The sequence below is a fragment of the Engraulis encrasicolus genome, chromosome 11, assembly GCF_034702125.1.
Source record: "Engraulis encrasicolus isolate BLACKSEA-1 chromosome 11, IST_EnEncr_1.0, whole genome shotgun sequence".
NCBI classification, from domain to species: domain Eukaryota; kingdom Metazoa; phylum Chordata; class Actinopteri; order Clupeiformes; family Engraulidae; genus Engraulis; species Engraulis encrasicolus.
Genome location: NC_085867.1, coordinates 22,350,562 through 22,375,561, shown reverse-complemented (window position 1 = coordinate 22,375,561; position 25,000 = coordinate 22,350,562). Strand labels below are relative to the sequence as shown.

At 45.8% G+C, this 25,000-nt stretch overlaps 1 protein-coding gene across 1 annotated transcript in view; it reads right to left on the bottom strand.

Moving 5' to 3' along the window:
* The window catches only part of LOC134458098 (matrix metalloproteinase-17-like), a 75,438-nt gene that overhangs the window by 31,339 nt on the left and 19,099 nt on the right, over positions 1-25,000 (bottom strand). Inside the window, exon 2 of the mRNA XM_063210222.1 lies at positions 6,857-7,137. Coding sequence (XP_063066292.1) covers positions 6,857-7,137 — 281 coding nt within the window. The remainder of the gene's footprint in view (positions 1-6,856; positions 7,138-25,000) is intronic.

Here is a 25,000-nt window from a genome sequence, read left to right as displayed (position 1 = left end):
CTAATTGCAGCTATTCTCTCTCTGTGATCGGCACTACTCCACATAAGCACACAGACGGCCTTTAAAGCAGTCTACTTAAATAGCAGTGAGATGGCAGGAAGAAAGGCAAAGTCATCAAACAAGTAATTAACCATCTGATGTATAAGTCCTAAAGCTGCAGCTGATCACCATAATGCCACCTTCAGACAGCCAGTCTCACTTCCTGCCTCTTTGATGTCTTAGAGTTTGTGTTTGAACCACGCACGCACGCACACACACACACACACACATTATATTACATAACATTACATTTAGCTGTTGCTTTTAACTTTATGACACTTGCCATTTTATTTCTGGTAGGTTATAATCCCACTGATTCCCATATTATCCGATTTGAGTCAGGCAGTCTCAATTCCTGCCTTTGATATAATATCCTACGCATTTGAACCACCATGTTCTGATTTGTATTAGCCATGCTACGCCCTCCGAGTGACGCAATACCTTCGGCGTTGCTAGTCATGCAAGTACTTTCTGAGCTCTGGAAAATGCGGGAGCTCCACCCACTTCTTCAGGAAGCAATCAACTTTGAGCAGCTCCAACGGCCCTGGGTAGAGTGTTCAAAGCAGTGACGTGGTTTAAGCAGAGACGTTCTATTGGGACTAAGAAAATGTTTCTGGCCTCGACCAGTAGCAAACCAAGGGAGGTGGGTCAACCATGCCGTTTGAGAAATGAATTGTTATGCTCTGGGTCAGACCAAGTCTCAAAGAGATGTGAAAGTCTATGATTATCAGGCTAGATTTGTATTACACTAAATTTTTTATCCCAAAGAGACCCAGGGAAATGCTTATGGTCCCTGGAGCAATGTGGGGTGGGAGGCCTTGCTGCCTGGATGAGGGTGTAGTAGGGAGACCACACATATTCCTCATCCTGGTTAGGATGGAATTCAAAACAGCAATCTCCAAATCCGAAGATCAACTCCCTAAAAAATAGGTAATGGTTATCTACAAGATTGCAGCTTGAACAATCACCTACGCTCTTTCCTGCACTTTGTATTCCTACATTGTTCGTTGAAGTCTTCTCAAGAACGTAACTGACTGCAAATGAGGGGAGAGTAGAGAAGAAGAAAGCAGTGTAATGAAATAATCTTTGCTGCGTGCGTGCGTGCGTGCGTGCGTCCGTGCGTGCGTGCGTGCGTGCGTGCGTGCGTGCGTGTCTGTGCGTGCGTGCGTGCGTGCGTGCGTGCGTGCGTGCCTGCGTGCGTGTCTGCGTGTGTGTGCCTGCATGCATGCGTTGCGTGATAACGCTTAGTGCATGGCACCATGCTGATGTCGAAACAAAACCAACTGTGTTCAAGAGTGGTCATCTGTGAAGTGTGAAGCCAGGCTGAATGCCATGGAGAGCAAACTGACGCACAGAGAGAGAGAGTTGGAGAGATGGAGAGATAGAGCGATGGAGGAATGAGGTAGAATGAGAGAAATGTGGAGGGAGAGTCAAAGTTGGAAGGATGGATGAAGTGAAAGAGAGACGGAGAAGACAGGGAAGAGATCAGAAAGACAAAAATGGAGGATAGATGAAGGATAACGGTAATAGAGAGATAAAGATATAGAATCAGAGAGAGAGATAAAGATATAGAATCAGAGAGAGAGAGATAGATAGATTAGATAGAAGATAGAAAGACTAGAAGAGAAGAGGATGGCGTGGAGGACAAAGGGAGAAGAGGTGTATGAGGAAGAAGAGAGAGGAAGGGTGGCCACATATTTCTAGTTCAATTTTCTCATCAATTTTATCCATAATGTGCCCAGTGGGGCTGCCAGGGATGGACACCAGGGCCGCTGACAGCTTTGGCAGGGCCCGGGACAAAGACATCTGAAAGGGCCCCAAACCCAATCAATGCAATGTAATGTAATGAGGACCCAATTCTATGCCCCCTTTTCCCTGGGCCCGGGACAAGTGACCCCTTTGTCCCCCCCTGTCGGCTTCCCTGATGGCTACCACAACGTGATGGATGACTAAGTGTTGCAGGGTGGGCTGAGGAGGGTGTGGTGGTGGTGTGTTAGGGTAGTGTGTGTGTGTGTGTGTGTGTGTGTGTGTGTGTGTGTGTGTGTGTGTGTGTGTGTGTGTGTGTGTGTGTGTGTGTGTGTGTGTGTGTGTGTGTGTGTGTGTGTGTGTGTGTGCGTGCTTCTCGGGTTGGCAATCAGGGAGGAATGGACGAGAGCTGTATGCGCGACAAGACACACACGCACGCACGCACGCACATGCACGCACACAGACACATGGACACGCACACAGACACATGGACACGCACACACACACACGCACGCACACACACACACACACACAGAGTAATGCATGTTGAGGAAATGACTGAGTGAAACTCATTTTGCTGCTAATATGTAAATCTCACAGGCTGACCTCCTACAGCTCACTGGTCTCCAGCAGAATAATGTACTGTATTCACATTACTGAATGCTGCAGGCTCACACACTCAATCACGTACACACACACACACACACACACACACACACACACACACACACACACACACACACACACACACACACACACACACACACACACACACACACACACACACACACACACACACACACACACACACACACACACACACACACACACACACGCTCACAAAAAAACACACACGAACGAGCACATTACTGCATGCTTCACATTCTAAAAGTCATTCAGACTTACCCACTCGCTCCATCACTCACACTCACGGTCACACTCTCACAATCACAGAAATGCAGTCAATCAGTGATACTCGTATACTTACATGCACAAATACAAATAATCCTTTGTACATATTACAAATATGTGCGTGTATGAAGTACACATACATACTGTACGTTGCACATGCTCTCTCTCTTTCTAACTCTCTCTCTCTCTCTCTCTCTCTCTCTCTCTCTCTCTCTCTCTCTCTCTCTCTCTCTCTCTCTCTCTCTCTCTCTCTCTCTCTCTCTCTCTCTCTCTATTCACATCATGGTATGGAACACGTCTTAGTCATGAGCTCTGGACTAACAATCTGCAGTCTACTCTTCCTTCAGCTGAGCTAGAATGAGACAATATGTGAAAAGAAAGGGGAGAGCGAGGCAGAGGGAAAAAATGAGAGACAAAGAGAGAGGTTGAAAATAAAGGGAGAAAAAGGAGAAGGAATGAGAGACATTCGCGGTGTGTGTGTGTGTGTGTGTGTGTGTGTGTGTGTGTGTGTGTGTGTGTGTGTGTGTGTGTGTGTGTGTGTGTGTGTGTGTGTGTGTGTGTGTGTGTGTGTTTGTGGTTGCTCTGCGGTGTGCTGCACCTAACAAATGAACCGCAGACCTCTCTCCCGCTTGACGGAGGTCATGGCTCAACTGAACATGCCTTGACATCCATTGACCAATCAATAATCACCCTCGTCCTCAGGTGTCGAGACAAGCACCAATCAAAGCTCCCCATCTATTACCCAAAACCGCAGGGCTAATGCTGCAGCCTTAACTTCCTAACATGATTAGAGAAACCCTGTATCAGCTGGGCTCAGATGAAATAATGAGCTCTAATTGGGGTATTCTTGCCAGTGCAGACTCCACTGCTTAACATCAAGCCAGAGGATGACGGCTGAGTGTGTTGTGTCTTTGTACACTAGTCGATACATCACTCTAATGAATGTGGCAGGTAATCTTGGGATGCACTGTTGAGGTCCTCATCTATTTCCTATTGTTTCCGTTCCTTTCCTAAAGCCTCATTAAGCAGTTAGCCGTGCTAGTCTCATTAGGCTCATCTAACTGGCAGAAGCAGAGCAAGGCGAATAGTTTACTGTCTGACTGTCTTTCTGGGGGCAGCAAGCCAAGAGTTACACCCTGCCTGAAACCGCCAAGTTCCCTCCTATAGAAATTAAGATGATACCAATAAGATGTAGAACAACTGAATAACATAGTAAGCTCATGGTAAGCGAACGTACCTGGATAGCTTCCTATATCTGGTAGCATTTTGATGCGTTCAAGCTTTGCTAGTTGATACCTTATTCAAATAAATATATGGCCTGATGTCAGGATACCATCTGTTTCCCTTTGTTTAATGAGGCCTTGTTAGCTCATGCTAATATGTACTGCAGGCCTGATTGGGTGGATGTGAGAGGGGGTCAAGTGAGGTCAGGAAATACCACTACAGCCTCAACAACCAACTTATTCCCACCACTGTCACCCAACTCCCTTTTGTTGTGGGGGAATGGTACTCCAACATTGGAGGTAGTAGCTGTCCAGACATTGACAGTAATTGGACTCTCAGGGAAAGAACTTTTTGGGGCTAAACGGTTTCAGAAGTGCCAAAGAGAGAGCACACAGGGAACAGGAGAACACAAGGACAAAAACAAAAATCAACAAGTCCTTGAGCATGTTGATGGCTTGTCTCTCTCTCAGCCACATGACTCTTGATGCTGGCTGTGGCTTCCACAAAGGCCATAGCTTTGGATTTTAAGGGGCAAACTTTTCAAATAAAATAGCAAACAAATAGCAAGCAAAAAACATGATGGATAAATCCGCTTGAATGCTTTTCTTTTCTCGTTTTGAACATGGCGTTTCTCTGAACCGTGTGTTTCTTTTCCGGTCGTCATCTCTGTTGACCAAGCCTGATGTTTGTTGTGTACTTGAGTGGCTGTCTCTGTGTCCACTGCCAGCAGGCTGCCTGTTGTTCCTTTTGGTGTCATTTCATCTGAAATCAGACACTCTGGGCCCGACTGACACAGAATTTAATTTAACTTGCTGTGTTGTATTTAGTGGAAGAACCCCAGAACAGCATTTTCACGAATCTGGCACAAATATTAAGGGATTTCATTTCAGAAATGAAATTAATTCAATTAAAACATCCTTCATAGGTGTGCACAGCGGATGCGGTGGTGCTTAAGCACCTGCCCCGTTGGGTATAATATGCCCCTGATGAAAGTTCTTTTTTGAACTTTTTTTTGTCACAATGTACTGTGATCCATGTTGACATGATAATCTGCAAATGCTTCTTGATCAAAAGCATGTGACAATAATGTCCCCATAGACTATATAGTGTCTATCCTAATAAGGCAGGCGGAAGTTCCACATGCCCCAAACACCCACATCTTCAGCACCTGCCCCCCAATATGTCTGTCCACGCCACTGACGTCCTTAGTCTGTTTCTCCCTTAATTTTGGTGTCATATTCATGCAAGCATTTGCGCAGGTCTGCCTTATGCTAGTCTACCGGGTCTACTTTGCCATTATGAAGGCATACGTACAAGTTTAATTAAAATCTGTGTCGGTCAGGCCCCAAAGTGTTTGGATTTCACATGACATGATGCCTTGGTAGCTTTCAACCCAGCACCCAAACAACAAAAAGAAAGACAGTAAAAAAAAAGAAAAGAAAAAAGAAAAATAGGGTGTCCAAGAGGCCAAGAGAGAATAAATGAGTTCTGGCAGCTCTGCACTACAAATCAAGTATGAGAGAAGGAGAAGGGAGAAGTTACACACACTCTGACTTCAAGCAGCAGAGGAAAGAGGAATAGTGGAGAGAAGTGTAGAACGAGAGAAAGGAGTGACAGAAGGAGAGGGGGGGAATGGTAGAAGGAGTGAGTGACCAAGAGGTGGAGAAGGAGAGAGAGATGTGTAGACTTAGAGAGAGAGAGAGAGAGAACAATGAGAGGAGACATGAGATGTAAAAAGAAAGACAACACGGAGAGAGGGAGAGAATAGAAGGTGAGAAGGGGGAGAGAGAGATTGAGTGAGCGATATATATATAGACAGAGAAATAGAGAGAGAGAGTAAAAAAAGAGACATGAGATGTAAACAGCTGGGCAGTGCAGAGTGTAGCAAACACAGAGAGGAAGACAGGCGAGAAAAAGAACTGAGGGATGCAATAGGCGAGAGAAAAAACAGACAGACAGAAAAAGGGAGAATGTGAATGGAGGGAAAAACACAAGTTAACAAAGGAGTTGAGATGGCAATGTAGTTGGGCAGTTTGAGAAAAAAATTGTGATGTATAGTATGGTAGTGAAAGGTTAGGAGACAGAAGAAGTCAGGTAGTGTGAAAATAAACAGTGGTGTAGTCTGGTGCAGGCAAAATGCCAAGGCATGTGTAAATATGCTGCCTGCTGTTTAAATTCACCAACCACATCTTTTACACTGTGTGTGTGTGTGTGTGTGTGTGTGTGTGTGTGTGTGTGTGTGTGTGTGTGTGTGTGTGTGTGTGTGTGTGTGTGTGTGTGTGTGTGTGTGTGTGTGTGTGTGTGTGTGTGTGTGTGTGTGTGTGTGTGTGTGTGTGTGTGTGTGTTCACAGTAAAAAAAAAAACACACACACACACACACAGAAATACATTTTCAAACAGGAAACATATTTTTTAGCGATGTAGTTATAGAGTATGGATGTGGCTGTGTATAAACCTGGATGTGGCTGGGTATAAACCTGGATGTGGCTGTGTATAAATTCAGCACTTGGCAGCGTCTTATGGGGGAGCAAGTGTCCGAGCCAACACAGAGGGCGGGTATGCACGCACGCACGCACGCACGCACGCACGCACGCACGCACGCACGCACGCACGCACCCACACACGCGCAACTGAAGAAATATCTTTTTTTTTAGGGATGGAGCACTTCTGGAGTAGGCTATATGGATGTGGCCACATGTATAGTAACCCAGCATGTGGCAGCTTGGCATGAACACGTGTACACACTCTTAGATACACACACACACACACACACACACACACACACACACACACACACACACACACACACACACACACACACACACACACACACACACACACACACACACACACACACACACACACACACACACACACACACAGATAGAAAGCTTCCCCCATACACATACACACACACACACCAAGAAACACGCACCTCCATGACAGGTGTCTCTTGCTCCACTTGTTGTTGAGTGGCGTGAGAGCTCGTCTCCTCCGCCCCGCTGATGATGGCGATGCCTCTGGTGCAGACAGGTCTGGCAGCGAACACCTTGGAGTCTTCATTAGACCTAGAGTAGCTTGGTCCAGCTCTCCCGTCTCCTCCAGCCCCCCGAACCTCTGCATGGCTTTGATGGCTTTAGTCAGGGCCTCCTTGGTCTGCAGCTGCCCCGTCACAGGGTCTGGAGGAGGCAGGTAGCCAAACTTACTCAGCCAATCCTGAGGGACAACACAGGGACAAGGATGGGAGGTTTCAAATATGTAAGAAAGAATAATGACATTACTTTAGTTTGTGTATGGGTGTGCATTTTTGCTACTTTTTGCTCTTCGATTGAGCTGTCGTGTCCAAGTTGTGCTGTATTGAACTGTGCCTGTCTGACATTTATAGAAAAACCCCACAGAACTGTAGGCCTACCAGAAAACCGGCAGTGGAAAAGAGGCACTGGAGGACTTTTACGGCCCTTGGAGAAATTTGAAGTGGCCCCTTGCATGGAAAAAGCTTCCCCATCCCTGCTTTAAAAGCACTCATCATCGGCGGAGGCCAGTGTCCAGTTGAAAAACATACGTTAAGCCAATAAGCCAGAGTCTGAGGCTGCTGGAGGCTTGCAGCAGTACAAATAGACCTATTGATTTCCACTCAATTTCCCCGCAGTCTTTTCATTAGGCTGAGAAGCACTCGGGTCTGCCCGTCTGCTTGGGAATTTTTTTGCATATCACACACACACACACGCACACATGCGCACACGCACACGCACGCACGCACACTTCTAATGTGAAATGAGAGTTGTGGAGTGTTTAAGTTTGTGTCAGCCAAGCCATAGCCTGAGCAGAGATAACATTTCCTTCCACACAGAGTAAACTCCTTATTATGCTGCATAAGGCCTATCAGAGATGCGAGTGCACTGAATAGATTTTTATGCCCAGACGGAATTCAGGTTTGTGCTATATAATCACTGCCAATAATATTGCCACCAAAAGCCCATTCAAGTGGCCTGCCTCCTCTCATTGCTATGCATTAACTGAGGACAGACTTGTTATTTAGATCTCTTTGAATGTGTGTGTGTGTGCGTGCGTGCGTGCGTGCGCGCGTGCGTGCGTGCGTGCGTGCGTGCGTGCGTGCGTGCGTGCGTGCGTGCGCGCGTGTTTGTGTGTTTGTGTGAGAGTGAGTGCGCGTGTGCGCGTGAGAGAGAGAGAGAGAGAGAGAGAGAGAGAGAGATATTGAATGGGATGTAGAGTATGAGTGTGTTTGTGTGCAAGTCATTGCATGTATTGGTTAGGCTGAGTGAGAGTTCATTCAGTAAATAACTATAATCAATAACCTGGAACATCCCCATTAAACTGGCCAGTGCTGATGCAGCAATATCGCCCTCAAATTAAAAGCCTTTCAGGTGTAATAAACTCAAGTTCTGTACTAATGGATAATCAGATGGCCTGTATAGATCAAAAAGTTGCAGGTTTGAATCACACACTCCCACTCCATATCTCACCCCATGGCTGAAGTGCCCTTGAACAAGGCACCCCACACGGCTCCAGGGACAAACCAATATCCTGCACCTAAAACAGCTTCATTCGGAGTAGAGCAGGGGTGTGTTTCTCGAAAGTGAAGTGGTTGGCTAGGGCGGAATTCTCCCACCCGCTTAAGTCAAAAAAAGTGCGCAACAGCGCCTCCGAGCTTACTCAAGCCCGTGAGTAAACGGGGCTTACGCGCGATTTCATCACTTGCGCACTTTGGGTGGGGCCAGGCCAAAATCAGGGAGTTCCCCATGTTAATCAATCCTAAGCGGATTCTCCCGTCCACTTAAGCGTGTTTGCCTTTACGCGCATCAAAGGGCTGTAGTAAGGTCAAGCGCCACTATGAGGTAAAATGTAATATTGCATTTGATGCTGGCTTGGCTCGCATTTTGAACATGTTACACGGTATGCTTTGTTGATGTTCCTTACCGTCAGCGTGAGTCCAAATCGAAATTCATTCACAGTTCCACATAAACATCCTACATTAGAATAATTGTGACAAAATATGACCAGCTGCCCAGAGCATGTTCTCATATCGATGAACTTACAAACAAAAGCAGGTAATTAATGAATCAGTATGAGGATCATCATGTTGTCTCCACGGACGGTAACCAAAACCAAAAACACCTCGTTGCAGGTTGCACCATGCACAAGTTCTAGGCTAAATTGACAAGGCACGTCAGACTAAAGACCGCTGTTCCAGTCGTCCTCACAGCCACCCAAAGTATGCCTATTCAAAAACAACCTTCACCATTTTTACAATGTTGTAGCCACAACGTTAAGTAAAGGTTTTTTATTTCAACTCCTCCACTTGTGTGATTTATTGGAACTCGTGCATATGTGCATGTAACCTATTAAACTTTCTGAACTGATGCCCGACATAAAAAACCACCACATACTGAGGTAGGCTACAGGCTGTCCTATCTGTTTTTGTAAGGCAGAAAATATTTCCTGAATGTCATTACAGCTAAACGTAAAAGGTAGGCCTACATATCAGAGCATGTCTTTGGCATTTCGCTTCTGGTCTCTATTACACCCCATCAGCTCCGCGTTTAAGTCCTGGCTTGGCATTGCATGCCCATGTCCAATTAATTCCCATGTCTGCGACAGAATATAAAGTTTTTTATCTCCGTTTTTTTATGACGATCGATTTCCTTGTTCATTCTTCAGCATGCATGTAGCCTAAGTGTAATATGCTGACGGACAGCTGAGATCCACATATTTCCAATTATTTTAATGTCACGTTGCTGTACAGAGAAGCGGAGAAACACTTTTAAAAGTCAGCAAACAGGCCTACTATGTGTTTATTTAACCGTGGGAATGATCAGCATTTTAAATCACTTTTTTATTTCCGGAATTGTCCAGGCAACACGCCAAACTCCATTTTCCACAAAACGTTCAATCGTGTTTATTATTTCAATCAACCTGTTGCGCACCAAAACGCTCAGCTGAGTTCCCGCCAAAGGGACACATCGCGTTTCCATCCCATTATCTCACCTCCTATACTTGCCTTCTGCTTGTGAAAAGGAGCGGAGGTTAGATTTTGAAACGCTTTTGCAAGAGGACTTTTGGCACGTGGTTTTAAATTCAAAGTTAAAGTTCAGTGTTGGATCTCAATGGACTGCCGAGGTTTTCACATGGTTGATCTGAAAATCCATGCTCCATAGTTTCTTTGTAGCCACAACTGATGAACTTGGCGGAGACTCATCCCCCCATTTAGCATATATCACGCCTATGTTGGGCTACGCGCTGTTTTTCTGATTTAAGCGCGAGGGGTGTGGCGACGTTCCAGAGGGGAGAATACGCGCAAAATAAGACCGCGTAAAATATGCGCGCGTAAAACCGACTTAAGTGGAGACGGGAGAATTCCGCCCCTAGTTGGATGAAGGTAAATCAATGTAATCATCACAACACACAATAGATAACACACATACATGCACACACAGCATATATAGGTCACACTCATCATAGTGTTTTTGTCTTTTTCTCTCTGCAAATGCTTTTAATGTTATAGGAATTTCAGTACAGGGTATTTTTGTCATCTATTGCTAGGCCTATCTGTAAATTTGTAACCAATGAATTATGCCAACTGCAGAATATTTAGTGCGCACGTAATCAGGCGCGCCTCTATCAGATGCATGTAGTAGAACTTTTAGGGCGACAGACTTGACAACCAAATGCGATAGAACTGACGACTGGCTCTTGGCTTGACAACCAAATGCGATAGAATTAACGACTGACTCTCGACTTGATAAACAAATGCGATAGAACTAACGACTGGCTTTTGGCCATAGCAACCTGCAGTTTAGAATTAGTAACCTAACTTAGTCGCACGTTTGACGCCTGACGGGTTATAGGGAATTAGTTGCAACCCCATCAGCCAATCAGAAAAGAGGATTCAGTTGCGTAGGCAGATAATGTATATTTTGTATAGTTGTATAGTATAGGCCTATATATTTTATTAGAATAGCTAGCCTAACCAGGGACTGAGGTTGCAAATTAGCTACCTAGCTATAAACCTTTTATGTACCCACATCTGCAAGCTGTGACATTGTCATGTCATGTTTGTAATAATGTGCACTGCATTGTCCCTGACAAATAAACCACAAATAAAAATAAAGTTAGCAACCAGTTACCAGTGGGAAATTACATTGCAAACAACAAAGTAGCTAATGAAGGTTGCAACTATGGTTTTGAGGAATGCACCCCAGAGTTAAGTAGAGAAGAGTGGCATACATGATAAATCAATCCCCACATTAGCTTCTCTGAGAGACTTTCTTCTTTTGATTTCTTCTTTTCCATTCATTGTTCTGTCTTGGGTGACTATTGCCTCTTTTCCATTGCCAATTTTCTCGTAGGCCCATACAGCTCGACACAGGGCGACTCGACCGCCACTTTTTGCTTTACAATTGAGCTGTGTCGTGCCTATTTGAAAAGCAAAAAGTGGCGGCCAAGTCGTGTTGTGTCGAGCTGTGTAGGCCTACCAGAAAACTGATCGTAGAAACATAGTCTTGACCAATAGTCTTGGGTGATGATATCCTGAGAATACATTTTAGTTGTTCACCTGTAGTAGAAAACAGAAGAAAAACCCTGGAAAGACCTTACAACAGCATTATGTTTTGGTCGTGCAGGGAAGAGGGACTAGGAAAGTTTATGGAAACCGACACCCTTCAGCTGTTGATACTGAGAGGTCCAAACATCCCCACTGCCACTGGCTCATGAGATTTACTACACAAACCTTGAGTGTGTGTGTGTGTGTGTGTGTGTGTGTGTGTGTGTGTGTGTGTGTGTGTGTGTGTGTGTGTGTGTGTGTGTGTGTGTGTGTGTGTGTGTGTGTGTGTGTGTGTGTGTGTGTGTGTGTGTGTGTGTGTGTGTGGTGTGATTTCATTTGATGCTCCCACGCCTAACAAAACACTTTCTTGGCAAGAGAAAAAGTCCCCTTCACACTCATATCCAGGGACATGGCTTTCTGCAGGCAGCTGGTGTTTTTTCCACGTCTTTCTTTCTATTTCCCCGACAGCACATCAGAGTGGTGATATATGAGGAGAGAACAGCATACAGGCACACAGCATCCACAGCTGGAAGCAAATGGCTCTGAGGCAGTTAATGCATCTCTTTAGTGGCCAGGCACTCTTTCAGGAGGACAGACAGGGTGAATAGGAGAGGAGGAGGAGGGAGAGGAGGAGGAGGAGGAGGAGGAGGAAGAGGAGGAGGAGGATTAGAAGAATGTGAATCGTGAATGGACAATGTGAATCAGTGCTCAAAAACTGGTTTGGGGAAAGAGATGATGAAAAGGAAGAAAATGAGGAAGAGGAGGAGAAGGAAGTGTGTGTGTGTGTGTGTGTGTGTGTGTGTGTGTGTGTGTGTGTGTGTGTGTGTGTGTGTGTGTGTGTGTGTGTGTGTGTGTGTGTGTGTGTGTGTGTGTGTGTGTGTGTGTGTGAGAGAGATAGCATCTGTCATACATTATGTGATATGATGGCACCACAGGCGGCTGGGGTCCCCGAACACTGGCTCTCTTCCAAACACGTGTAGACTTTCCTCACACACGCACGCACACACGCACGCGCACGCGCACACGCACACGCACACGCACACGCACACGCACACACCACTTGCATTGGGCTAGACATTTATCAAATAAAGCATGACAAGCTGTGTGCAAGGTGCATACAAGATAACTGATGAAAAACACACACTTTCATCTGAAAACATCAAACAGGATAGTTACAGCCGTTCTCAGAAGCTGGCTTCGGAATTGATGATGATGAGTTGTTGTGCCATGCCATACACGTCTGCCCACTGCTGTTCCCTAGACGAGATCATGTGCAGATAAATACCTTTACATTTCTCATCTCTCTCTCTCTCTCTCTCTCTCTCTCTCTCTCTCTCTCTCTCTCTCTCTCTCTCTCTCTCTCTCTCTCTCTCTCTCTTCTCTTCTCTTCTCTTCTCTTCTCTTCTCTTCTCTTCTCTTCTCTTCTCTTGTCTTGTCTTGTCTTGTCTTGTCTTGTCTTGTCTTGTCTTGTCTTGTCTTGTCTTGTCTTGTCTTGTCTTGTCTTGTCTTGTCTTGTCTTGTCTTGTCTTGTCTTGTCTTCTCTTCTCTTCTCTTCTCTTCTCTTCTCTTCTCTTCTCTCCTCTCCTCTCCTCTTCTCTTCTCCTCCTCCACAGCACTTCTCTCCATTCCTCTATTTCTTCCCATACCTCTCTCCCACTCTCTGTCACTTATACTTTCAAATTCTCCCTTCTGTCTTGTCTCCTGTCTCTTCTACTCTCCCCCACTTACTTATTCTTTGTCTCTTTTGCTTTTTTAAAACCTCACTTCTGTTTCACACTTTTCCTTTTCCTCCCTAAACCTCTCTTCCCTTCTCTCTCACTCTCAGACCCAGTCCACATTAATGAGGATACATATGATATAATATATAAATGTCTCCAAACATAGATGCAAAAGTTTAAACATCCATGCACAGCTTCTGGGTGCTGGTAAACGCAGGAGTATGCAATACTTCAAAAGGAAAAAAGTTCACAGCACCCTTGTTAGACTTTATGCTTGTTTATTCAGAGCGAACAATGCGTTTTACTTCTGTGGTCATCAGGTTCACTCAGGCTCAGGCAGTAAACTTTTATCCTTTTGAAATATTAATGTCTCCGTTTACACTTCCCATCCACACTAATATGGCAAATTCAAACAAAAAAGAGCTTTTTGAAGAAGAAAAAAAATGCTGATGTGGAGAGACCTAAACACTGAAACGCTGGCAAAACTTTCTGTAAACAATATAAAAGGGATAGCCTGGACACAGATCTTTTTATCATCAGATGTATTCATATTTATCTGGCTTAATGTGGATGTAACGGAAGCCAACTAACAGAGTGTGGCCATTAGTAAACCTCCCTCCCGAAGCCTCATATCGGACTGCTCCTTTAGCTCATGCTCTGCCATTATCATGCTGTGCCTCCCATACCCGAACTGTTGCGTTGACTAGGAGGTGGTGGGTGCACAGGGACACCTCGGTCACACAGACATGGCCTCAATAGCTTTTTAAAAATTGGGGTCCGTTACCCTATCTGATCTTCTGCTCTCTGTTTCCCACACATTTGAAATCCCCAAGTCAGTCCTTTAAACCAGTGTATTTTTCTTTCACTCTCCCTGCATTTCCTTCATTTCCTCCCTTTTTACCTCCACTCTGTGCATCTATACATATCTCTCCCTCCCACTAGTTGCTCCCTTGTTCTGCTGGATCTGGAATATCAATATGACATTATAGCAGTACCTGTCAATCATCCACACACACATACATGTGCGCACCCACGCACGCACACACACACACACACACACACACACACACACACACACACACACACACACACACACACACACACACACACACACACACACACACACACACACACACACACACACACACACACACACACACACACACACACACACACACACACACACACACACACACACACACACTGTACACACACACAGACACACACAGCCTTCAGGCTTGGCCAGCGGGGAGCATCCATGATCAAAGATGAGTAGGCAGAGAGAGGCATATAGGCAGGCCTGATGAGGCAGGCAGTGTGTGTGTGTGTGTGTGTGTGTGTGTGTGTGTGTGTGTGTGTGTGTGTGTGTGTGTGTGTGTGTGTGTGTGTCTGTCTGTCTGTCTGTCTGTCTGTCTGTCTGTCTGTCTGTCTGTCTGTCTGTCTGTCTGTCTGCGTATGGGACACACTGCAGCTGATGGCATTTCATGCATGTCTCCTCCCTCAGCAGCATGGGGCTGTTCTCCACTTGCTGCCTTTACGTATCACTCCCACGATGTCACCATAAACACTCTGGCTGCCACGTGGTGACAGGAAATGACAGCAGGGAACAGGTGTCTGTGTGTGTGTGTGTGTGTGTGTGTGTGTGTGTGTGCGAGTGCGTGTGTCTGTGTGTGTCTGTGTGTGTCTGTGTGTGTCTGTGTGCGTCTGTGAAGAAGGAGAATAAATGGGACATTGGAATGCAAACACACAACACACACACACACACACACACACACGCTCGCACACACATACACACGCACGCACACACGCACACACACACACACACACACACACACACACACACACACACACACACACACACACACACACACACACACACACACACACACACACACACACACACACACACACACACACACACACACACACACACACACACACACACACAATCATGTTTTCATTTTATCTGGAAAAATACCTAAATAAACATCACCAAACATGGACAGCATGGACAGTCACATCGTTATTATTCTAATCCAAAACACAGTGCATTGTCATGCAAAAGGAAAAGGACTTTTCAGTAATCAACAAGATTAGATCTCTCTCTCTCAAACTCTCTCTCTATCTCTCTCTCTCTCTCTAGACTCTGTAAAAATAATAACTGTTAAGCACCTTTTACACACAACTTGGCAGAAGGTCGCAGGAGTTTGCTATACTGAGTTGGTGCCGCTTAGGCTCTTGTAGAAAAATTATATTTTTAAGCATGTAAGACACTTGGGAATTACAGCTGTAGTCAGATGTTCTGGCCAGGCTTACCCCTGGCTTGTCTGAAAGTGAGAAGGCAAATTTCATTCCACAGAGTGCCTTGAGGGCATGACCTGACAGAAATACTCCTCTCCTATTAATCCCGAACCCTTCCCCCCTCCCCTGCTCTCGGCCCCCTTCTCCCCAGCGTTTATGGTTTCCGCCCTCTTCTCTGACCATGGAGGGCAGGATAATGATTTACATTTTTGGCTACATTTTGGTTTTCTTCCAGACCGACTTAATTTACTATTTTTCAGGGTATTGGTTACAGTCCCTGGAGCAATGTGGGATTTGGTAGGCCTACCTTTCTCAAGGGCACCTCAGCCATGGATGGAGGTGTAAGGAGAGGTCAGGTGGGATTCGAAACAACAACCCCCAGATAGAAAGACCAACTCACTAACCACTAGACCTCGACTGCCCACAGGACACATTTATTCGTTATGAGATCACTCTCACGCTAGCTGTAATATATCAACCTTTTCGTTCACATACTTTACTTCAAAAAGAGCTGCTTCTGTCTTTACTGCTTCTGGCTCTAGCGCTCACTCAACATCTTCCCCTCCTCTATCCCTCCCTCCCTCTCTCCCTCTCCCTACATCCGTCTTGCTCTCTTTGCCTCCATCCCTCTCTGTACCTCCATCCCTCTCTCTCCCTCCGTCCCTCTCTCTCTCTCTCTCTCTCTCTTCATCTCTCTCCCTCTCTCTTTATATCCCTCTCTCTCTACCTCTCCATCCCTCTCTCTCTGTCCCTCTATCTCTATCCCCCTGGTAATCCTAATCTCAGTGGAAGTAATTCCAGCCAGGAAACATTCAACTGACCATGATGCAGTGAAAAAAATGGCTTAGCATCTCTGCACTAAAAAAACCCTTGGGCTCAACTTCTGACATCTTTTAAACTCCTCTCTTCCTCTCCATGGGTGCGTTTATGGAAAGCGTAGTGCTAACTTATTAGCTACTTTGTTGCAATTTAGGGTTGCCACATTTCAGGGGTAAAAAAACTGGACACATTGATGCGCGAGCACAAATCATTAATGATATGTGTTTATTTCAATGGGGTAATATGAAGCTGTGCATTATAAAAAATCGGGACAGTCCAGGAATTTACCCGGACAAACCATAAAAACGGGACAATCCAGGAAAAACCTGGACGTGTGGCAACACTATTGCAACTACCGAAGTTGCTAACTGCTAACAACTACGCTTTTCAGAAATGCACCCCAGATCTCTATCTCTCAATCTTTTCTCGCTATTCCTCCTTCTTTACTTCTTTTCTGTGGAGTCATTCCTCTCTTCCCCTCTGCAGCTGCACTGGCCGCTCTAATGCTTTAATAATCAGGAGTGACATCACAATTTATCACACGCTCTCTCATGCCAGAGAGAGAGAGAGAGAGAGAGAGAGAGAGAGAGAGAGAGAGAGAGAGAGAGAGAGAGAGAGAGAGAGATAGAGAGAGAGAGAGAGAGAGAGAGAGAGAGAGAGAGAGAGAGAGAGAGAGATAGTGAGAAGTGGGGTGTAGTGATATAGAGTGCTTAAGGAGGAGGTGAGGTAAAGGGACAGGGGGAGGACCAGTGTGAAAGACAAAGGAACAAAGACAGAAAGAAGCAAGAACAAGAAAGGAACAAGAGAGAAAGAAAGGGAGAGATGGGGCAGTTGGAGTGAGAAGAAAAAGAGAGAGGGAGAGAGTGAGAGAGGTGCTGAATTGGCTGTGGGGTGGGGGGGCAAAACAGATGTACACAAGTGTGTGAATGTGTGAATGTGTGCGTGTGCTTGTATGTGTGTGTGCGTGCGTGCGTGCGTGTGTGCGTGCGTGCGTGCGTGCGTGCGTGCGTGCATGCGTGTGTGTGTGTTGACTGAGGTGTTTTAGCAGTAGGAGTTTCTTCTACATGATATCATCTTTCTCCCACCACTGAATGTGTTTAAGCGGGGTCAGACTCCGCTTCCCTACAAAGAGGGGTCTCTTTCCAAAGCTCTAGGACATAAAGGGTCCCTCTTCCCAAAGCTGGGGGATAAACCGCAGTGACCTAATAGAGGTGGGTCTCTTTTCCTCAAAGCTGGGGGATAAACCATAGAGCAGTGGCCAATAGGACTCCAAGCTCGCACGCACACACGCAAAGAGGGGGCCAATGGTTCTCCTCTGGATCCTGGCTCAGTCCTATCTGGCCTCCACTGGTCTCCCTAATCTCTGGGGCCTGGGAGAGGCACCTCAGCTGTTGCACACGTCCCCAAATTACACACTGACACAAGCACACACACACACGCACGCACGCATGTCTGCCCACACACATGCACGAGAGCATGCACGCACACACACACAAACACACACAGACACACACACAGACACACTTTCTCTGGGGCCTGGGAGAGGCACAATTGAATTAACCACCTCAGCTGTTGCACAAATCCCCACCCAAAAACACAGATGGCTGATGCACATTTACACAGAGGTGCACACACACAGCTGGGAGCATGCTGTGAACAGTATCCTGGGAGTAGATGGAGAAGGGAATGGTTGGAGTGTGGACCCCCCTCAAAGTGCCCCTCAGAGGGGAGCAGAGTGTTGAGGAGTGGAGAAGAAAGCAGAGTGGAGATGAGAGGAGCAGAGTGGAGAAGAGAACAGGGGGATGCAGAGTGGAGGAGACAGGAGCAGAGTGGAGAGGAGTGGAGGGGAGGAGAGAGGGGGGCAAAGTGGAGAGGAGTGGAGAGTGGACAGTGGAGAGAAGATGAGAGGGAAATGGATTGTGGGAGAGGGGAGAGGGTGGAGCGGGAAGTGAAAGGAGGAGGAAAAGGAGTGCGTGGACGAGAGGAAAGAGAGGAGGAAAAGGGGTGCAGGGAGCTAGGGCTGCACAATTAATCGAAAATAATCGAAAATTGGGATAAATTAGTGAAATCGAAGTCGAAATTTTGATTTAATCGTGGCAATAGTGACCTACCTTCGAGAGTGTCTTTGAAGCCAAAACATTGACAGGCTGGTGTTTCTGGCCAGAAATCTGTCCACATAAGTTTCATGCTACTGCCTTTTACATAATTATTACAATTCATTTTATTTTCCTCATCCCATATACGATTCATTCTTGGTTATATTTCATCTTGTTATAATTTTCAAAAAAATCTGTGAAATTCAATAACCCTGATTAATAATCGTGATTGCGATTTTGACCATTTTTTTTTTTATTTTTTCCATAATCGTGCAGCCCTACAGGGAGCATTTGAGTGTGTGAAATCCCCTCAGAGTGGAGCGCTGGATGTGCAAAGGGCAACACAGCCGGCTGGGAGCTTAGCCCCCAATTAGACTAGACACATAGGACATGACTCATGATAATCTCTCTCTCTCTCTCTCTCTCTCTCTCTCTCTCTCTCTCTCTCTCTCTCTCTCTCTCTCTCTCTGTTCTATTTTCTACAACTGAGCTTCCTCCTCTGACGGCTTCCATGATATGTGGGCTGAAAACAAACTTGCAAACCCTAAATGGGCGACCTGATCACTATCAAGAAGCAAACTTAACATAAGAAAATTTGGTTTTATGAGGGCTCTACTTTTCCAAAGGTAACATAACACACACTGCAGTAGATGTATTCACGCTTGTAGTGAATGCTTGTATTGGCTGGGCTGGACAACACTCTGTGCTGGCACACCCAACCTGGAAGACAGCAAAGAGGCTTGAGACAAGAGAGTGTACTGACGTCATAACAGCGTAGTACGGAATAATGGCGAGGGGAGTACAATTCTTGTGTCTTCTCTGTGTCGAATTTCTTTGGTCACAAGTCTGTTTGATTTCAGGAATGAGAACTGTCCAATCCTGGCAATATTCCTGTGGAGTCCCTTTAAGTGAGCAGGGAAGGAAGGACAGGCATTCAGTAAGTTAACTTTATGATGTCTTCTACTATAAAAAAAAAACATAAAGATACAAATAATACATTTTCTTTCCCTGTGGGCATAGGGAGCTGCAGAAGGCCATAAAAGGCGAAAACTGAAAGAGAGAAAGAGAGAGAAAAAAAATGAAAGCGAAAGGCACCAAATATAAAAAGAGCAGTGTGTGGTCTCCTGGGGTGTGTGTGTTGGCCTGTGTGAGCTAGTTATAGTATCCCGCTGTGCTGTGTGGTCAGTGGGGTTCATATGCCTCCTGTACATATAGAACACACAGTTGGTAAACATTCTGTATGGCAGAAAGCTCATTAGCAACAGGGTCAAAGACATGCAAAATGGCATTGTCATTCAGTGTAACGGATGCCTTCTGCTGACGGTAACTGTAAAAAACATGACTCTTTTTATTTATTTATTGTTACAGAGAATTCATGAACGCCTCGGATGTCATCCATTCACTTGAAACAATTTAAAAATCATGTTTTTTTGCAGTTACAGTCGGCGGAAGGTGTCCGTAACACTGAATGACAAAGACGTCTTTGACCCAACAGCACTACATCCCCTATGACCCCACAGTATGCTCAAAACACACTACACTGGTGGCACACCTGGGGCCTCATTTATAAAGCGTTCGTAGAATGTCTTCTAAATTGTGTCTTACGAGTGAAATTTAGAATGTTCGCAAGTACAGAAAAATCGGGATTTATCAAACGTGCGTTGGCTGCTCCTACGCACACGTCTGCATGATAAATCCCACACCTTCCAAATCACTGTGCATGCGCGCGTTTGGGGTAATTTGCATCCCGAAACGCCTCCAAGTAACCATATATGGTATTAAAATATATTCAAATGCCATGTTAATTCGAAGGCGCCACCCTGTTTGGACACACATGAACACACGCGGACACACGCGCCAGTCGAAGCGCTGGCGGGAAGTGCGGAGATAGACACATTTCCGCGGCAGAAGTGGAGGTGCTTTCGACAGGAGGAGGACAGTGTTTCAAAATAAGTAAAAGAAGGAGACACACATGGACGAAAACACTGTAAAATAGCACACTGTCATACTCCATTGTCATTCAAAGTAAATTGTACCTTGCACGGTACCTTGTACCTTGTTTCTCCCACTGGCACGCATGGTCTGAGGTGTGCGTAGATTTAGGCACATTTCTACGTTCAAGTACATGTTCATAAATCCCACACTTTGCTCAGGAATGATCGCACGCACACTTTACGCACAGATCTGTGCCTAAGAACGCTTGATAAATGAGGCCCCTGGTGCCTACGTCTAGTGCTTGCATGCAGAGATACAGACATACTGTTTATATACGGTACATGTTCCTTACCCACCAGTGTTTCTATGGGAAATGTCATGCCAAAAAGACACTGGATTGCAGTGAGGACAGAGATTTGAATAATGATAAGCGATGTGGAAATGGTATCCTTGTACTAGCATCACCTAAAGGCACCAGCCCATCATCAGAAACTTTACCCCAGCTTATAATCAAAAGTCAAACACAACTTTTGCTGTCCAAATTCAGAATGCATAAATAAATGCAGAAACCGCAAACTCAAATCATACACCACCCACCCAACACCCACACACCAGAACAAGATAACAGAATTCTACATAAGCCTAAGTACACAGAAAACACCCCCCGCCCCTCCCCCCCCCCCCCCCCTCCCCCCCCCCCCCCCCCCCCCCCCCCCCCCCGGGCGCAATGCCAAACCAGGTGTGGCCAGCAGAGACACCACACAATGCCATCAGGGGCTGTTGCATTGCTGTTGTCATTAGTCAAAAGTGCAGCAGGCGATCCCAAAGCCAAGGCCTCTGCAGTTTGTCTTCCTCTCACTGTGCACAGCGAGGGAGCTAGCGGGAGAATCACTCACTCACACACACACACACACACACACACACACACACACACACACACACACACACACACACACACACACACACACACACACACACACACACACACACACACACACACACACACACACACACACACACACACACACACACACACACACACACACACACACACACACACACACACACACACACACACACACACACACACACACACACGGTGCCATCTGTACAGAGCTGATAAAACTGCATGGCAGTGATGGAGAGGTCTGGGATTAGGCACCACTGTGGACTGGAGTTGAGGAGGAGAGAAGCAAGGTGCAGAACTGGGGTGGAGGAGGTGGAGGGGAGGTGGAGGTGGAGGAGGAGGTGGTGGTGGTGAAGGAGCTTGAAGCTGGGGAGGAGGAGGTGGAGGTTGAGGAGGAGGTGGAGGTGGAGGAGGAGGAGGTGGTGGTGGTGGAGGTGGAAGAGGTTGGGGTGGTGGTGAAGGAGGTGGAGGGGAAGTGGTGGAGGAGGAGGTGGGGGAGGAGGTGGAGGTGGGGGGCAAGAACATAATGTCAGATTCCAGCAGCTCTCGGATGGAGAGGAGATGTATGGAGAGATTAGGCCGGATTTTAGAGAGGAAGAGCATGAAAGGAGGAGCACAAAATGTTTGCCGGAAACTCACAAAAACAGACGGAAAAATATAAAATGTGTGAAAAACAGAGAAGTACAAAGAGGTAGGGAGAGAAGGGGAGAGGGAGCACGAGAGGGAAGGAAGGAAGACAGGAAAATTATCTTATCATGTCTACATGATTAACCACACACACACACACACACACACACACACACACACACACACACACACACACACACACACACACACACACACACACACACACACACACACACACACACACACACACGCAATTAACCACCCAGACTAATTAGTGCACTGGAAGCATTTTGTTCAATCAAATTGCCCTAGTTCATGTAGGATGTCTCACTGGGCCCTACAATACTTTGGCCGTAACGTTATGCAATGTGTCAAAGCATCCATTAAAGTAAGTCACTAAATACTAAATACATTTCCCACTTGGCCCAATTAGGTCGCTGTATTAGGGCAAATACATTGGAGCAACAACTGCATGAGAGGAAAGATCAAATGGTGGATGAGAGTAGGAAGAATGAGAGGAGAGGGGGAAGTAAGAGAGGGGGATGAGTGGGGGCCCAGCCAAAGAGAGAGATGCTGCAGAATAAGATGAGGGTGAGAGGGAGGGAGGGAGAGTGAGTACCAGCAAGGACAGTGATTTGGAGTACAGTAGGAAGTGAGCAGCAGCTTCGGTGGGCAGTTTTGATGGTGATCATCTCAGGTGTGTATACTGTACTTCCCCATGTGTGAGATGGGGGAGGTTTGCCTGCCTCGCCTGCGATAAGAGCTAGATGGTCATGGCCCTGAGAAATAACAACACTGGGCTGAGCTGCTGTAAGCAATCATTGGTTTAGTTGACACACGTACACACACGCACGCACGCACGCACGCACGCACGCACGCACGCACGCACGCACGCACGCACGCACGCACGCACGCACGCACGCACGCACGCACGCACGCACGCACACACGCACACACACACACACACGCACGCACGCACGCACACACACACACACATAATGTAATTACAGTGTGCTGTAAAAACATCATCCATTTACCCTCAGAGCCACAGAGGTAAACACAGGGGCACATTCAGTTTGCATTTCATTTGATGCTTCAATTACAAGCCGACTATGCAATATGTGTGAAATAGACATGGATTGAAGGCGATAAGAAAATCAGTTCTCTGTATTGCAGAGTGTTGCATGTGTTGTACTCAGCAACCAAATACCAGACCCGGCAGTTAGGGCTGCACGATTATGGAAAAAATCATAATCACGATTATTTTGGTCAAAATCATAATCACGATTATTTTGGTCAAAATCATAATCACGATTATTTTGGTCAAAATCATAATCACGATTATTAATCACGATGATTGATTTTTGCAGATTTTTTTGAAAGTCATAACAAGATGAAATATAACCAAGAATGAATAACATACGGGATGAGCAAAATAAAACGAATTGTAATAATTATGTAAAGGCAATAGCATGAAACTTAAGTGGACAGATTTCTGGCCAGAAACACCAGCCTGTATGTTCTGGCATCAAGGACGCTCTCAAAAGTAGGTCACTATTGCCACGATTAAATCACGATTAAAATCATGAGTTCGATTTCACTATTTTATCACGATTTTGATTATTTTTTGATTAATTGTGCAGCCCTACCGGCAGTGCATTCCGCATTGAGAGTGCGAGGCCTTTGGAAGTAAAGTCGTGGTCCTTAGCACCGCGGGACAGTACTTTTGTCACGTGACCAGGTTCGCACAGTTTTCCTGTTGCGTCTGCCAAACTCTGTTGCCGTGCATGGGGAGATTCGGTAGCTAAGCGCGAAAATGCTCTGCTGTACCCTGACCAAAACCATGCCTAACCCGAACCTGTCAGTAAAGCAACACTTCTGCCGCTTTACTTTTGCCAAGAACAGCGAAATTGGACAAGGAAATGGCGAAATTGTGGCAATATTGTGCCCTGACCCAAACCATGCCTAAACCTAACCTGTCCGAGAGAGAGAGAGAGAGAGAGAGAGAGAGAGAGAGAAACAGAGAGGGGTGACAGACCAGCCTCCAAGTCATGATTACATGACTGTGCTGACTGAGCTGTAGTGAAGGGTGTATGGTGGAACAGCCTCTGTCAGAATGGCACGGTGGCAAATGAACAAAGTCAGCCGGCCAATTCCATTCCATTTCACCTGCAGTAGAAATTCTTCATTGAAGGCCCACTGACTGGTACTGTGCGGCAAGATTACATCTTTGATATGGTCTGAGAGCACCTGCCTGCCAAGTCCAAGCTATTGAAATTATGATCTTACAGGCGCTAGTGTGAAGACCCATTCTGGTACACTCGCTGCTGTGCACTAAACTGGAAAATATGAAACCCATTTGAAGATGCACACACAGGCCTGGGGGTCATTGGCATTCCTCCTGCACAGCTGCATATTTATCTAATCAATATGGGTCAACATGCAGAACACACTCCCGGCATCGCTCGAGGTCACTAGACTACTTGTTTCCTGGAGGAAGTGAAATGCTTCCTGATTTGGCTCCAAGGCTGCAAAATGTCATCTCTGTTGCACATGGAAATAAAACAAATGGGGAAGAAGGAAACGGTTGTTGACAAGTTGTGCATTGTAATGATACATTGTAATAATGAATGCATTGTAATAATGTTTGGACTAAAAAGGCCAAATTAGTAAATTCATTTTGTTCGTTAGTAAGATTAAATCAAACAGTTTAGGCTTCTAGTCCTCACTTCAGCAAAACATCCCGGAAGGGTCCGTTACTATTGTGGTTATTAGGATAATTTCTCATATCTCATCTTTCACCCAAAATGACACTAAGAAAGATCAAATCATTGCCTTTTTGTTGTGGCCCATCATGGTTTTGTTAACAATGCTGCAAGACTTTGGGTGTGAAATGATGCGTTATGTTTCTAAAGACAGAGAGCGATGCTCTGAAAGTCAATTAGAGAATGGATGAAACAGCAATTTTCACTATAACTGAGTTTCCGAATGTCTAAACAGCGAGTGTCTGCAGAAAGCAAAACATATACTGTAGTTTCTATGCAAATGCATATTTCTAGTTTACTGAATTACTTCCTCCAAGGGATTTCAATGATTGAACGCGATGCAACCCTTC